The sequence below is a fragment of the Sus scrofa genome, chromosome 14 (genome assembly GCF_054392235.1).
Source record: "Sus scrofa isolate SSC_HxYL_T2T_F1_AM1 chromosome 14, Sscrofa_HxYL_maternal_Yorkshire_Landrace_v2.0, whole genome shotgun sequence".
Lineage (NCBI taxonomy): Eukaryota > Metazoa > Chordata > Mammalia > Artiodactyla > Suidae > Sus > Sus scrofa.
The window spans coordinates 17,489,064-17,506,198 of NC_139396.1; the positions used below are offsets into that span (position 1 = coordinate 17,489,064).

Genomic DNA, 17,135 nt, shown 5'->3' on the forward strand with positions numbered 1-17,135 from the left:
GACTACAAATCAATGCTTATTGTTAGATTCAGCAAAGTTGCCCCCATCACTGACAATAATATGCAGTTTGAACATGTGTTGATTGACATTTTTATGTTAAAATGGAAGACACTGGTGAAACTATGAGGATGTACAATAGATCTTTATTCATTTTCCACTCAATTTCCAGTGTCCTGAGCTATTTTTTGTGAACTGGATGAGCATTCTCGAACTGGAAAACCTTCCTTCTCGCTTTCATACGCTTTAGAATGCAAACACTAGACTGGCACCCATTTAATCGTTCACACATTTTATTCACCTGCCTCATGGTAGGCCCGGAAATCACTGAAGCCTTCATGCAACCTGCTCCACAGTGGTGCCAACAACCCTGGTGTAAACACTGCAAGGACACCGAGCTCCAGTTGGTGGCGGTGGGGGAGGGGCACAGGGCGGTGGTGAACTCACTTGGACAAGGCCACAAATAACCCACAGAGTGACTAAGAGTGCACAGCAGGACACCCAAGAGGTGAAAAGTCCGTTTTCCTTACTTCTGCTTTCAAGTAATTGATTCTAAAAGCTGCCATGATTGGCCCCACCCCCAGCCGGGATGACCGTTGGAACCCCACCCTCCACGCTGGCACGTGTGTTACTGGCTTCCCAAGTGGTCAGGCCTCAACAGATGCTCTGAGCAGCTGGAGGACAGTGGTGCGCATGCGGGGAGCCCCGCCCCTAGTGGGTGTGCGCATTCGTGCAGGGGTGGGGCCTTGCGGAGCTGTCCTTGGAGGTTGCTATGAAAGAGGAAAGCAACGGAGGATTGGGATCCCCTGGGAAGATTTTATGGCAAGGTCTTCTCAGCACTTTTGTGGTCCTCTCTTCTTAAAACTAGGGGTTGTGAGATGAGCCCCTGGGATTTTAAAATTGCAAACGTGAAATCCATTCATTTAGATATGACCCTTGTGAAAGAGTTTTGGAGAGCACCAGCCTAAGCACAGTATCTTCAAACTGGGGCAAGTGCTTTCACACCCTTTGGGCTGCAGTTTCTTGGGTTTCCTTAGTTTTTTTCTCCCCAGAAATAGTAGATTCTTTTTCCTAGCAAGCCTGATAGTTCCATTAAAGAACAATTCTAGTGAAGAATTTTAGACCTGAGAAACACTCTAAGAGCTACTGTCTCTTGGCTCCTCCATTCCTAGAGTTTTTCCAAATGAATTGATTCTGCTATAATGTTTTTACTTAGTGAGTTTTTTTTAAATACGTGGGGATTCTTCAATAGATGTGGATTCATAGATGTTGCCTTTGCAGTGTTTTTGTTGTAACTTTGAGCAAGTTTTGACAGTTTGGGTCAATTCCAGTTGACATAGCATTCCCAAATTTTATTCTCCCCTCCTACTTTTCAGGAATATATTACACAATTTCAGTTGGAAAAAAATAGTAGTGGAATCAACGTACTGACTTGAGTTTGTTATACTTGCCAAAGAAATTTCAATCATCAGATTCTTTCACTGGTCATTCATTTCTACTGCATAGAATACCTCTGAAGATCCCTCACATCTAACACCACCAAAGGCTCTAAGCTCAGAGACTGAACATTCTACAAGACACAAACATTGTATCTCACCATACCGCTAATATTCCATGCTTGTGTAGAATATCATGTGTTTTCGGAGGTCTGTGATCCATATACAGATTTTTTTTTTCTCAACAGTCAATACCACACCCCCAGTTTCTTGCAGGAATAGTCAGACATCATTGTCCAAAGGAGTTTTATCTATGCCCTTCTGTTGTCTGTCTCCCCAAGTTACATCTGGACTAATTTGATTATATTTGTGGTCTAGGATTTTGATATAGCACAAAAGTGATTGTAGAATTGGAACTGGATAATTTTTCACAAGTTTTTGCAGGTTTTTATGTCAGTAGTCCAGAGAAGACTCATTGAAATTCTGTGTCAGAGCCATGAGTGAGAATCTTTTATTAACTACTGACTGACTAGACAAGAGGAGGAAGCAACAAGGAAACCTGCCTTTCTGGAGTGCCAGGGTACATTATCTTGCCACACTATTCCCCTAATATGAAGCTATTGGTTAATAATTTAAAGTTTTCTATGATAAATGCTCAAGTCATGAGAAATGTCTCCAAACTGTGTATTTTTTCAACACTTAGTTTTTTTTTTTTTTTAAAGTTCACCATGATTTGCCTTGAATTGCTCTCACCTCATCTTCTCAGCTAAGGTCAAGGTAGAGTACACAGAATAGTTACCAAAGAGAATGAAAGAGAGAAGTGTTGCAGTTCTCATTGTGGCTCAGAAGTTACGAACCTGACTAGTATCCACGAAGACTTGGGTTCAATCCCTGGCCTCTCTCAGTGGGTTAAGGATCCAGTGTTGCCCCAAGCTATGGTGTAGATCGCAGATGTGGCTTAGATCCAGCATTGTTTTGCTGTGCCTGTGGCATGGGCCAGCATCTGCAGCTCCAATGATTCAACCCTTAGCCTGGGAACTTCCATATGCTTAGGTTGCAGCCCTAAAAGAAGAGAGAGGGAGGGAGAGAGAGAGAGAGAGAGAGAGAGAACCTGTAAGAAGACAGTTCTGTACTGCAGACCACTAAATGCCTTGGAAATATTAAAATGGATGAACACTGTGTAAGTCACTCCCTTCAAGTGGGCAAGAAAACACTCTCTGAAAGTACCAAACATATACCATTTTCAAATTTAGAGTTAGAAAAAAAAAAACTTAGAAATCACAAGTAAATTGGTCAGGAGTTTAGAAATGCCTTTCCTACACAACTGTTAGAAAGAAGAGGAAAGAACCTGGGCCTGGCTTCAAAATTCAATGCCTTTCTTCAATAGCCACCATTTTGCATGCACCTTTTTTTTTTTTTTTTTTTTTTTTGCAAGGAGCAAGAAACATTTAGCAGACAGTAAAGCTTGAAATTCAAGAGATTTGCTTGCAATCCTCTGAAGTCTTCACCTCTCATATCCCTTGACCAATTTCCTAGCAATCTTCTTCTATGAAACACAAATACTCTTTCATTTTGACACATAAACCCAGTGCTGAATGATAGCTCTTCCAAATCCCATATCATCAAAAGAGGCTGAAGGTGTGTGTGTGTGTGTGTGTGTGTGTGTGTGTGTGTGTGTGTGTGCAACTAGGGTGTCTTCTATTGGAGCCAAGTGGCACATTCAAGAATCTTTAATCCAGTTAAGGATTCTTCCAATGAGTAATTAAAAATTTAGTTTACTGTGCTATATATTTTTTCGAAGAGTTGCCAGATAAAATACGAGATCTAAGTTTAATAATAAATTTCAGATAAAAATGAAAAAATGTTCAGTAAAACTATGTCCAAAATATTGAATGGGAAATGATTATACTAAGACACAACATATTGTTTACCTGAAGTTCTAATTCATTTGGGTACTTACTATTTTAATTAAATACACCTGACCATCTTATTCTTTCCAAAACTTTTGATTTTAAGGGGTGTAGAAATTCTTGTTCTGGAAGTCTACTCCCATCTAGAAAGGAATCTCGTTAATGTAAGAAGAGAGTCATTGTAAACATCTGCAAATGTATTGAAAATATATTAAGTTTTAATCAGAGAAAACCCTTCATTTTAAAAAATGCAAATATATTGCATTCTAAATTCTTTACATAACACATCTATGGAAAGATTTAAATAAACACTAGTCCCCTGTGGGAAAGAGGACTGGGTGGACAGGGGAAAGAGGTGGGAGGACGCATGACTCAACACTGCATATTCCATTTTGCACAATTGGATTGTGATCCATGAGAAGGTATTATTAGTTTAAAATATTAAATTATTTACAGGGAAAAAGTTAAATATTTAACAATAATAATTTCTGGTCTTGGACTTGTGGGCTGCACAACCACGTTTCTGATACACTGGGGCTCTCCAGAACAAAGGAATATTAGGCTGGTCCTGCTGGATATTGGTTGGAGCACAAGGACTTCTTCATTAGGAATTATATACCTACAGCTATGAACATATTGGATCTGCTGAGATGATCCTAATTTCAAATACTTTGTTCCATGGCATCATTACTACAGAAGTGTTTATCAGATGATAAATTGTGAATTTTGTTCAGAAAGTCTAGCCTCTGTTGAAGTAAGTTAAGAGCCAGATAGGAAGCAGAGTGGGTTGAGGGACAAAAAATTGGGTTGATGGATAAAGAAGTGAAAGGAAATATCAAGTCAAACCTTGGTGCTCTGACTCTGAAAACCAATTCATAGATTGCCTGAAGAGGCACTCAACAATTTATGAGTGTTTTTTTTTTCTATTTCTTTAATTTTGTATCTATATGAGTGATAGATGTTCACTAAATTTATTGTGATGATCATTTTATGATTGTATGTAAGTGAAATCATGAAGCTCTATGCCTTAAACTTTAAAAAAACTGAAAAAAGAGAGCTAATGGATTGAGTTAATATTAATGTATCAATATTGGCTCACTAGTTGTGACAAAAGTGCCATAGAAATATAAGATCTTAACAAGAGGGGAAATTGGGTAGGGGGATACACAAAGTCTTTGTATTATTTTGCAACTTATTCATACATCTAAAACTATCCCAAAATAGAAGTTTGATTTAAATACAAACATAAACAAATGAATGAAGAAAAATGTACTGGAAATCATTGAAACGTCGCTTGTGATACGGGAACTTCATGGTATAGAAATAATTTTTCAATGGAGTTATTTTAAAAGTTAATAGGGGAGTTCCCGGTGTGGCTCAGTGGTTAATGAATCCGACTGGGAATCATGAGGCTGCAGGTTCCATCCTTGGCCTTGCTCAGTGGGTTAAGGACCCCGTGTCGCGTGAGCCATGGTGTAGGTCGAAGACGCGGCTCGGATCCCGCGTTGCTGTGGCTCTGGTGTAGGCCAGCGGCTACAGGTCCAATTGGACCCCTAGCCTGGGAACCTCCATATGCCACGGGAGCGGCCCTAGAAATGGCGAAAAGACAAAAAAAAAAGTTAATAGGAAGGTCATGTGGGATCAGGGATGGGTTGGGGCGGGGTCAAGGCGCGGTGAGGGCGGGGTCAAAGCCTTGGCCAGGGCGGGGGCAGGGTCCAGGCCCAGGGCTGAGTCAGGCCAGGTCAGGCCCAGGTCCACAACACTGACAATGGTCTCAGAGGCAAGGCTTCGACAAGTAGGAGGCCAGCCTGCGGCCCTCCTCTGGCTACAGCTGGTGCTGCTGCCGCCATGGTCGCCCACCACCACCCTAAACCTGCGAGGGTCCTGGGCCGACCCCGGCCCAGCTCCTGCAGCCGTGCGAGTGGTGGAGGGTGGGCCTCTGACTCCGGAAGCACAGCCATTGGCCTGGGCAGCCACAGGTGCGTGGGGGCCTCTGTGTGGGGCTGAGAAGGTGGGCCTGCAGGGCCTGAGGGGGCTTGACTGTGACCAGGGCTTGGTGCCCAGGGTCACTGAACCTCTTCTTTTGTTTGCGGTCAGGTCCATCTAACCAGGCAGCCCAGAGACCACCTTAAGACAGGTGGAACACAGGACCCCTACTGAGGGGCCTCTGGGATGGAAACTGCCCCAGGACCTTGTGGGGCTGTGCAAGTGGGCACTGGCAGGGTCCGGCCTGAGGCTGGGTGGAGGAAAGCCCAGGACTGCTGAATGAGGAGCCCTGAGTCCCTGGGGCCCAGGCCCTAGAGCAGGATGCCTGCTCTAGGGGCCTGGCCTCACCCCTGCCCTCAGGTGTGGGTCCTAGAACCATGGCTGTCTTCATTAGCCCACTCCCTCTTATTTATTTAATTTTTTGGCCACTGCATAGAGTGTTTTTTAATCAATTAATTTATTTTTTCCGCTGCTGGCTGCGGCTTAATGTGGGATTCCCAGTTCCTGGACCAGGCATTGAACCCTGGCCGTAGTGGTGAAAGCACCAAGTCCTAACCACTAGACCACCAGGGAACGCCCACCCCTCTTATTTATAAATGGAGAATCCTGAGTCAGAGGCAGGGAGTGACTTTCCCCAGGTTGATGCTGAAACTCAGTCTCTGTGGACATGCTCTGAATTGAATCTCAGAGACAGAGTTGTGGGTGAAGTAGAAAAGAACAGCTTTATTGCTTTGCCAGGCAGAGGGGGCCACAGTGGGGTAACAGCCTCAAGGCTGTGTGCCCCCACCTTGAGGGGTGAGTGAGGTTCAAAGAGCAGGGCTTGATCAGCTTGTAGACTTTCTTCGGATTGGTGGGTGGTGAGGTACTTGGGAGTCAACCTCATCCACCTTCTGGTTCCACCTTGTTTGGGTCTATGTGCTTGTGTGCAGCATATAGGTAACTTCTTCCACCTGGTGGGGTTTCAGTATCTGCAAAACATTTCCAAGGACATGGCTCAGAATATTATCTATAGTCCTTGAGGAGGAGCTAAATATTCTTACTCTGTTTAATCGTTAAAATATTATTTTGCTTTGCTTGACTATTTTCCTTTCATCCTGCACTTTTCCACTTCTCCAGGTAAATGTACTCTGTGACTAAAGTTTTCTACAGACAAAAGGCAGGCAGAGGACATGGGTGGGGGTCTATTAGGGGAGGGCCTCATGGGGTCCTGCTAAGTTCCATGGTCACACATCACCCCAGACTCCTGCCTGCAGATCTGCTTCTCTAAGATACTGGGGCAAAGTGGAGGGGCACCGGCCCTTAGAAGCTATGATTTGAGTGCATAATGTTGGCAACTTCGGAGACCTTGAGTTGTTGAGGTGTGTTAGTTCAGGGAAATAAGGCCTGGCACATGGCCAGCCCTTGGCAGACTGCCTCAGTGATGTCCAGCTCAGCGGATATGCTGCCATGAGCTGTTGCCACCTTTGGTCACCCTTGGCATCTCACCACAGCCCTGGGCCTTCATGCTCAGAAAGCCTGCTCCATTGTGCTCTGCTGTCAAATTCTCAGTGGCAGCTGGTAAAGGCAGAGTCCAGGCAGCCGTGTCATTTTGGCCAGGCCACTGGACACTTGCCCTTGGTTTTCCCATCTGTGAAGTGGAGGGGGCCTCCCTGGTAGTGGCATTTGGGGTCTCACCCATGTCTCTATTGTAGGTGGCAGGGGAGTCTCCACAGCATGCGGGAAACCCAAGGTGATGTGGCGGATCTCTGGTGGTCAGGATGTGGGGGCTGTTCAGTGGCCATGGCAGGCCAGCCTGATGTACCAGGGCTTGCATGTCTGTGGAGCTGTCCTCATCAATTCCCGCTGGCTGGTTTCTGCTGCCCACTGCTTTCTCAAGTGAGTCCTCTTTCCTAGGGTGCCAGCAGAGGCACTGGCAGGGGAGGAGATGGAGGGGATGAGGAGTGAGGGTGTCCCACCCCAGCTCCTCTGGGCTTTCCTCTGGGGCTGTCTGTGGCCCACAGGTCCATGTCATTCCTGCCTTTGACCTGTGTACCTTCTACCTGGACTGTCCTCCTGGCTGCCTTTCCCAGACCCTCCCCAGACTCTGCCCTCAGCCCCTGGGCCTGTCTCCCAACACAGATGTGCCCCAGAAGAGTAGCAGTGTCCATTCTGGCTGCCATGCAGTGTGGACCAATCTCAGATCACAGTTTCTCAAGGTCCCCACATTTCCAGGTTTCTGAGTCTAGGCAGGGACATGGGACCTCATGTCTGGCAAGCAGCTGAATGGCTCTACTTTTTACTCTTGCAAAACTGTGTGCCCAGGAGGAATCATGGTCACTAGTGTGCATGTGGGAGATGTGGTGCCAGGCTGTGCAGGTGGGAGATGGGGCACCCTGGGAGAGTGATGTGGCTGCTCAGGAGTCTGACACACCTGGCGCTCCTGGGTCTGCTCAGTGCCCAGCTTGTGAACAGATGAGGAGGCATCCCCAGGGAGTTGGAACATCACAGCCCAGGTCTGGGAGCTGGAGCTTTGGGAGATCAGAATCTGATCAGCACCTACTCTATGGGAGCAGCTGTGTTCAGGGCAAATGCAAGTTTCTGTTTCCTACACTCAGTTGCTCCTTTACCTTACAGATCTTTGGCAAGTGCTTCTAACTGAGCGGAGAAACAGCTATTTGGCAGGAAGGTGGTTAAAGGAGGGAGGGGTCAGGAAAATTGTGGGGCCATAAGGTGGGTTGTAGGAGCCTTGGGAAGGTAAAAGTAGAGCTGGGATCAATCCAGAACATCTCCTGTAAACAATCCAAGGGCCTTCATTTGATGAGCCCACCAAAGACCTTTCCAGCACAAGGATTCAATGCTCCTCTGATTCTTGGATATGGTGGAGAAACCATATGTCTGAGGTTGTAAGTAGAATATCAGTCTCAAGAAAGAAGTGCTCCTGAACTTTAGGAATGCAGAGACCAAGGCTGGCACCATGGGGGGGGGGGGGGTGCAGGGGTCCAGGTGGATGTCAGCAGTTAGATGAATATGCAGGGGAAGAGACCTAGCCCACACTCAGGGATGATGGTGACAGCATGCTCTTCCTCCTCCAGAAAATCCCATGCTCCAGAGAACTACCGGGTCCTGTTAGGAAGCACGCAGCTGTTTGAACACACTCAGCACACCCTGGAGATGTCTGTGAGCCGGATTGTCATGCACCCAGACTTTGAGAAGCTTCATCCCTTCGGAAGTGACATAGCCATGTTGCAGCTGCTCTTTCCTGTGAACCTCACTTCCTACATCATCCCTGTCTGCCTCCCAGCCCCTGGCTTGCAGCTGCTTAATAATGCATCCTGCTGGATAACTGGCTGGGGGATGCTCAACGAGGAAAGTGAGGGGGTAGGGGAGAGGCTGGGGTGGGAGGGCAGATAAGGGGGAAGCGAGGAGGAGGAAGAAGGGAAGGAGGACAGAGGAGGGGAGGAGGGAAGTAGGGGTCCCCAGGCAAAACAACCGCTGGACCTTGGTCCACTGTGCCTCATTTCCAGAGGACTGGACCATTCTGGTTCTAGTTCTGAAAGGTGTGATTCTAAAATTCAGTGTTCCCTAAGTGCAAAGCTCTGAAAATCTGGGAATCTTTGACTGTTGGATGTTAAGAACTCAGGTTCTTGGAACCTGTCAGCTTCTTGATTTCAACGCTTTAATCAACTATAGATCTAAGATGACTTGATTCAACTCAGAGGTCCTGCTTGGGGCCTGGCCCCTTCTAGGCCACTGAGGAACCAAGATTTCCCATTGGAGGCACTTAGGAAAAATGGAAAGAAAACATTTTTATGACTTCTGACCTGTGAGCCTCCAAGGTCAAGTTAGAATGACTACAACTTAAGAGTGTTTCACTCTTTGAACCTCACTTTGCACTTCTCCCAACCCAGGTCAACTGTCTACTTTGTGGGTTTATTAGGTGAACTGAGTAACACAGAAAAAGTTTGTGTTTTTCTAAGATTGAAAGGGAAGAAATGCAGGCAAAAACTCATGAGTAAGAGTGTTTATTAAAGAAAAGAGTGTTTATGGTTTGGCACAAGCTTATGTGGCAGAGTTAGGGGGAAAAGAATGTGTATTTGCAATTATTTGTAAGGGTGTAATTTGGTAGGTGTTTCTCAGGATAGGAGGTCAGTTTTTGATAAGACCCTGTCTTCACTGGGTGGGATGTGCCAGCATTGCTGGCCCTTCTCAATAGTGTATCAGTAACAATCCCCAACCACAGGACAGATAACCAGGTCCCCAGCATTGTCACACACACACACGCACACACACACACACACACACACACACACACACACACACACACACACAGTCTGGTTCTTCCTTGAGGACAGGGACTCTGTCTTTCTTGTTTTAATATCCCAGCCTATGCCCCAGGGCCTGGCAGCAGGGTAGGTGGCAATGCTGCCACCCTGGTCCTGTAGACCACCCGTTCTTGCATGGACCTCCAGACTGGTCTGCTAGCTCCCACCCTGTGTGCCCTACTTTAGTCTCCACACAACTGCCTGAGTGTTTGCTTTGAAGCAGGTGTTGTGCCAGTTCCCTGCTCTTTCTCCTCAGTGCCTTCTCATTTATCCTTAGAAAACTGTCCAAATGTCCCACCTTGGCTCTCAGGCCCTGTGCAATGTTGGCCCCCATTCCTCTCTACTCAGCTCCTACTGCACCCTCACCCAGGCCATCCCAGCCACCAGGCCCCTTCCTGCCTTGAATATCCTGAGGCTGTCCCCACCTCAGGACCTTTACCTTGGCTGTTTCCCCAGCCTCACAGGCTCTCCCTGCTAATCTGGGTGACTCATTTCTTTGATATACAACTCAGCTTCTCCTCTGAAGAGTTTTCCTTGATGTGAAACCTAAAACAGGCAATCCATAATGTCACATTTCCCTGTTGTATTTCCTTACCACACTTCTCAGAGCTAAATAATCCTACTTATTTACTTCACTTACCCTGTCTCCCCAACTAAAAATGTTCCCCTCTATCACTAGTGTCTAAACAATAGCTAACCTGAAGACAGATGAATAAATGAGTGATTGAATGAGAGGATGGATGGAGGATGGATAGGAGGGAAGATGAGTGCCTGGAGGGGAAGATGGTTGAGTGGGTGGGAAGAGGGATGGAGAGAGTGGATATATTGATTGATGGAGGGAGAATGGGGAGATAGATCCAAAGATGGATAGGCCAGCAGATAGATGGAAGGGTGAGTGGATGAATGGGGCATGAGACAAGATGGGTAGATGATGGACGGAGGAATTAGTGGAGGGAAGGAAAGGTAATGACTGACAAATGGAAGTGGAAAGGATGGTTTGTGAGAGGGTAGGTGGGTTGGTGAATGGTTGCTAAGCATCAGTGATTGGCATGCATTGGTAGGATTTGCCTTTTTTCTTTATGGACTACGAGTGGTGTGGTCTATTGCTATGAGAGGGGTGGTGGGAATAGGATGGGTTTGGAAAAGTTTGAGAAACAGGGGAGGCCTTATTAGGCATAGGTAGAAGACTGATAGAGAGCTGAAAGCTCAGCTTTGCTGAGAAAACCCTATGATGCAGGGGTGGTGGTGAGCAGTAAGGCAGAAGAGCCTGTAGCTAAGCTCTAGCAAACTTCACTGACTTCCTTCTTATCCTCACAGCGCCTCTGCCCACACCCTTCCATCTCCAGGAGGCTAAGGTGGGCCTCATTGAGAACCAGTTCTGTAATCTGGTATATGGACACAGGCTCAGCAAGAACTTCTCCGTGTATGAGGAGATGCTGTGTGTTGGGGACTTCTCTACAGGAAAGGCCATCTGCCATGTAAGTGAGGTCATTTCCCTTCTTCCCTGGCCTGTTCTCAGGGCCTCAGTTTCCATGGTGGAAGGCTGTGTTGCCTCCACTCTCTTTGTGGAGACCCCTGGTACCTTCTGTTTCATCCCTCTACCTATGTTCCCAGGCTCTATCTCTTGGTAGTGTCCCCCAGGCTAGCCCCTTCCTCAGCCCATTGCACAGGAGGACATCTACGACTGGCAGGACACTCCAGCAGCATCTATTCTGGAGGCATATTTTAAAACCTTTATTGAAATATACATACAGAAGAAGGCATTCATACTCTTTCCCTACGTGTGTAGTTGGATGAACTTTCACAGTGCTACACCCCAGGTGGCCAACACTCCTCTCCCCTTCTTGTCACCAACACTCAATGGAAACTCTCATCTTCACCTTAACACTTTATATTAGATACTGAATTTTCCATAAGTAGAACTTATTTCCAGTTGTCAGATTTTCACGTCTTAACATTATGTTTGTGAGGTCCATCCACACTGTCACACGTAGGTATAGTTTGTTCAGCCTCATTGCCCTGCAAGACACTATCGTGTGAATTGAATTCGATGGGCAGTTCTGCTCTCGATGGATATTTTAGTAGCCTCCAAGTTTTTCATTTCATTTCACTTCCAGAGGTTTTCTATTTGATTTCACAGAATCCCCTGAGGAGAATTGTTAGATTAAAAGCTATCTGCATGTTCAGCTTTGGCAGATGTTACCAAACATCTCCGGAGGGGTTGCACCAGTTCCACACATTCCAGCAGTGGCTGAGAGTTTACAAGCTCACCAACACTTGGCACTTTCCATCCTTCCTAATGGTGATGATTTATGTGGTTTGCCTTTTCCTGATGATGGATGAAATATACTTCCGTACGTTTATTGCCGTTGAATATCTTCTTCCTAATTTACCTTCTGTTTTTTTCCCCTGTGTCTTTTTCTTTAGGGGCTCTTGGTACATGTGTCTATTATGTACATTCCAGACATGAGTGTACTGTTGAATTGTGAAGATGTCTATCCACTCTCTGTAGTGTCCTATTTTAGAAGTGGGCAAACAGGCCCAAAGAGGGAAAGCACTCCCGTAAAATAAGGAGGGCCTGCGTGTTCTGACTCCAAGCTTCACCTGGCCTCCAGGCCTTCACCACATCCCCTCAGGGCCCAGCACCCTGAGCTGGCATTGGGTGCCAAGCTCTTACACAGATGGCATCGTGGAGTGGAGGGCAGAGGGTGAGGGTTCTGGAGTTAGAGGCACTGCTCTGCCCTTGGGTGGTCTTTTCACCATCTGAGCCTGTGTCCTATTCATGGTATAGGAGTCTGAGGCCTCCTTCATGGGATTGTTGAAAGGGTGGTGTAGGGGGTTGGATAGTGTCCCCTAAATTCGTATCCATTTGGAATCTCAGAATGTGACCTTCTTTGGTAATAAGTCTTTGCAGCTGTGATTAGTTAAGAATCTTGAGATGTGACCATTGTAAATTTCAAGTGGGCCCTGTACCAATGACTTATGTGAATAGGGCTAGACACAGAGACACTTGCTTTCAGACTTCCAGCTTCCAGAACCGTGAGAGGATACATTTGCATTGTTTTTATAGTTACCCAGTTTGTGGCACTATGCCTTGGCACCCCAGGAGATGCACACAGGAGGGACAAGATGACTGGGATTGTGACTTTAGCCTAGCCCATGAGAAGGCCACATGGATAGCTATCTTCATGGCAGGCCAGTGAGCTGCTGGTAGAAGGCAGACCCATATTTCTTGGTTCCCAGTTCTTAAACAGTAGTATAGATTTGTAGCTGCCTGGCCTGGTCTGGCCTCCTCACAGAGCCAGCTCCACCCAGAAGTGGAACAAGTGTTCAGCCCCCACCCTGCCCAGTCCACATCCAGCTGGCACCATGGACCTCCCTTACAGCCTTGTCCACCTCCCTTCTCCTGCAGGAATTATGCCAGTGGAGCTCAAGGCCAGAGCCTTGTGTCTGCTCACCTGCTGGATATTCGTAGTGCCCCTCAACCCCACTCTTCCGCTGGTTTCTCTCCTGAGCTGGACACTCGGGAGTCCCAGCAAATGACCCCCTTCCTGCCTCCCCTTTCACCTACCACCGCCTGACTGAGAGATTCCACCTAGATTCATCTTCTGCCATGTCACCTGCTCTGGACCCCACCCTCCAACCTGGGGCTCCCATCTCTCCCCACAAGGGCCCCTCCCTCTGCACAGGGGGTCCAGAAACAGGTCTGAGGAGAGAGAGCCTGCCAAGGCACTCAATGCTCAGACTGTGGGGCAAGACAGACCTGGTTCCATTGACTGGGATTGTGGCCTTAGCTGAGTTTCCTCACCCATGAAATGGAATTGCTCATGGCCTCCACTGAAGAAGGTTCCTATAGAAATGCAGCACTGTGCCTGGCATTCAGTAGGTACTTAACAAGTTTTGGCTTCCAGTCTCCTGACCTGGTTTGCCTCCCTCTCTCTGGATTGTACCTGGCTTAGACCCAACCTCTTGCTGAAGGTGGAATTCACTTCTCCAGCCCTGCCCAACACAGACACACACACACACACACACACACACACACACACACACATGCATGCACATGCATACACATGCAAGAGTGCACACGCAAGGTTTGCTTTGTATCTACAGTAGTGCAAACTGTAGCTCACGTTTCATGTGATACCTTAGATTTGGGGTTTCTCCCTTCTTCCCTTCCTTTCTTTCTTCCTTCCTTTTCCTTCCTTTCTTTTATTCCTGCCCTACCTGCAGCATATGGAAGTTCCCAGGCTAGGGGTTGAATGGAAGCTGCAGTTTCCAGCCCTTGCCACAGCCACAGCAATGCCAGATCTGAACCACTTCTAGGACCTATGTCACAGCTTGTGGCAATGCCAGATCCTTAACCCACTAGGCAAGGCCAGGGATTGAACCTGCATCCTCATTTGTACTAGTCAGGCTCTTAACCTGCTGAACCACAATGGGAACATCTCTTAATTTTTTAAAGACCTCCAGAGTCCACCTTAAAGAATATAGAAACAATAATGAAAAGTCAGGTAGCGCAGTTAACCTTGGAGGAAATTTATTGGTGTAGTCGTATCACCACCTCTCAAGGGGCGCCCCCTGAGGCTATGAGAGCTGTACCGACATCTGCCCTAGAAAAGTGGATGCAGCAGAACAGATGGTCCCAGAGGAGGCTCTCTCCTGCCTTCTGAGAGCTCTCCAGGGGTCAGGAGGCTATTGGAGCCTGACTCAGAATTCGTCATCATTTCCGCAACTGCATGGGTCCCCTGTGTGAATCCCTGAGGGCTGCAGTGAACAGGGAAAGGCCTTCCACTGGCCTCACACAGCTGGGAGGGGGTCCACCGTGCAGAGGGCTGAGGCCACCCCAGGTGGGGACCACAGAGGGGAAGGGCTGAAGTAATGATGGCACATTCCCAAGAAGGTGCCTTACTTGGAGCTGCTGTGACAAATCCCCTCCAAGTGAATGGCTAAACCCACGGAAATTTATCTTATATTTCTGGAGGTCAAAAGTCTAACATCAAGGTGTTGGCCAGGTGGGTTCCTTCAGGAGGCTTTCCTAGGGGAGAATGTTTTCTTGGTTTTCCCAGCTTTTTAGAGGCCACCCTCATTCCCTGGCTCACAGCATTTCCGTCCTCAAAGTGCAACACCTCTGCCTCTGCTTCCGTCACATCTTCTGCTCTGACTCTGACCTCCTGCGTCTCTCTTTCCTTATGAGGATCTTGATTACATTGGACCACCCAGAGAATCCAGGAAAACCTTCTTAGCTCAAGATCCTCAACTCCATCACTGCTGCAGAGTCCCCTTTGCCACATGAGCTAATAGCCACAGGTTCCAGGGGTGAGGATGGGCATCTCTGAGGGTTGTTTTTGGCCACCACACCATGTACCCTTCGCTCTCCTTCAACCTGCCACTTCCCCCACCCCGCCCTCTCAGCTGGAGATCTTGCTTGTTTCACTGAGAACCCCAAAAGCAGCCAATCAGACTAGAGTCATTCGTCCTGACAACCCTACACACCGTCTATCCCAGCGTCTTCCCTCTCTCCTCAGCCTCAAGTTCCATCCCTGCCATGCCCAGAGTCTCTCCTGCTCCATGTCCTCTGACGCCCCTTCCACGGCTCCTGTGTAAATGCGCACCATCTACTGCTCAGTTTCTTTACCTCCCTTCCCCCAAAGACTCCTCCCAACAGTCCTGAATCTAACCCACTCCACCTAGGAGTGTCCCCAGCTTGCTATCCAAAACCTCAAGGCCACCATCCCCAATAGCTTGTCTCACCAGAACCGCCTGTGGATCTGAGTCCTCCTCTCACTTGGCACTTAAGCAAGTCTCCCTCCTGTTTCCTGGGCCCAGGCACTCACCAGATGCTCTGCTCTATGCCTGGTCCCCTCCCCTCCCACCTCTAAATGCTGGGACCCCAGGGCTCCATGCTCAGCCTGCTTCTATCCCTCTGCACTTCCCCCCATGGTTAATGACAGAAAGGCTCAGATTTGACAGGTCCTATAGGCAGCTTCAAACTATTGTTCCAAATCTGACTGTTCTTACCACCTGGCCCCTCTCCATCAGTAATCTCTCCTGTAGCTGCCTCCCAGCTGGTTCATTCTCCACACAGCACTGGACTGATCCAGGCACTAGACATGACCTAGACAGTTCTCCATGGGGATCAAATCCTACCCTCTGCCATAGGCCCTGAGACCCCTCGTCCCATATACTTTCCTCACTCCCCACATGTCACTGCTCTTCCTCCCACCCACCTGGCATATCCCTCCTTCCCTGGTCTGCACTTACTCCTCCCAGTGCTCCTGCTTCAGAAAGTTCAGTTGTTTCCCGCTTGGAAACTCTACCTTGTGTTTCCTAGTGCAAGAAGAGTAGCCTTTCACCTCCACTTGATGAAGTGCCCTTCCCTTCCTGTCCTGAGCCTTCCATGGCTTGTTTCCACATGTCACATCTGCCAATGGCAGGCTGGTTGGCTTATTTACAAAAGCACCACAAAGGAGGAGACCCTGTGCCCAGGGCAGAGGCTTCCTGGCTGCTTGCTGTACATGTTGGATGGGTAAGTGGAGGAGCAGCAAGCATGACTAAGGCCCCTGCCCCTCTACCCCCAGCCACAAGGACCAGACCCTCCCTTTGGCTGATGACATGAGGAGATTTCCAACCAGATGGCCCTGCCCTGAGAGCATGAACTCTAGTAAGTCCCAGCAGATTTCTTTCTAACCCCCACTGACTCCCTGAGCAATACAGGTTGCCTCTGCCAGGCCAGGGTATGGGCATCTTCAGGGTATGGGAAATTGCTCAACCAAGGTGTTGAAAGTAAACCAAATGACTAAAGGAATGAAAAATGAAGAGGGTCCAGGTAAGGGGTGTGCTGGTGCAGCCCAGGGTCTTGCAAGAGCTGAGGTCTGCAGGGGCTTGAGCTGGCCAGCCTCCACTCCCAGACCAACTCTCTTGGGCACTGTGGGTGTAGCTGTCCCTTCTCTTCCTTGGACAGTGCCTTGTCAGGGATATCCAGGCTGTCTCTGGGCACAGGGGTCCATATGATCATAGATTGAAACCTGTGATTGTCCTGAGGGTCAATCAGGAGCTTCCTAAAACATGATGCCATTGCCTCCCTGCATGGCTTAAACAGGCTGGTCTGCTGTGGGATGCTGGTGTTTGGACCTTCCCAGAAGTCCACCTGAGGGACCGTAGATGGCAGAGACTCCTCTGACCTAACTCAGTTGCTCACAGTAACTCCCCTCTCTTTCCTAGGGCGATTCCGGGGGGCCCCTCGTCTGTGACCTCCTCAGTTCATGGGTTCTGGTGGGGCTGGCCAGCTGGGGCTTGGACTGCCGACATCCCACCTACCCCAGCATCTTCACCAATGTCAGCTACTTCTCCCATTGGATTGATGAGATCCAGAAGTGCACACCCCTCCCTGAGCCCATGGCCCCTCCTCCTCACACCCAGGTTCCATCCCAGTCTCTGCAGGCTGCTGGCTCGCCTGGGCCTGGCACAGCCTTTGTGCCTTCAGAGACCTGGACCCTGCTGCTGTT

At 48.2% G+C, this 17,135-nt stretch overlaps 1 protein-coding gene across 1 annotated transcript; it reads left to right on the top strand.

The window, feature by feature from the left end:
- The first annotated feature begins 5,111 nt into the window (after positions 1-5,111).
- Positions 5,112-15,402, top strand: LOC146396366 (putative serine protease 47). Its single transcript, XM_084995488.1, has 5 exons — positions 5,112-5,274; positions 7,021-7,204; positions 8,401-8,678; positions 10,948-11,108; positions 15,322-15,402. The coding sequence occupies exons 1-5, from the start codon at positions 5,112-5,114 to the stop codon at positions 15,400-15,402; spliced, it is 867 nt and encodes a 288-aa protein (XP_084851614.1).
- Positions 15,403-17,135: the final 1,733 nt, after the last annotated feature.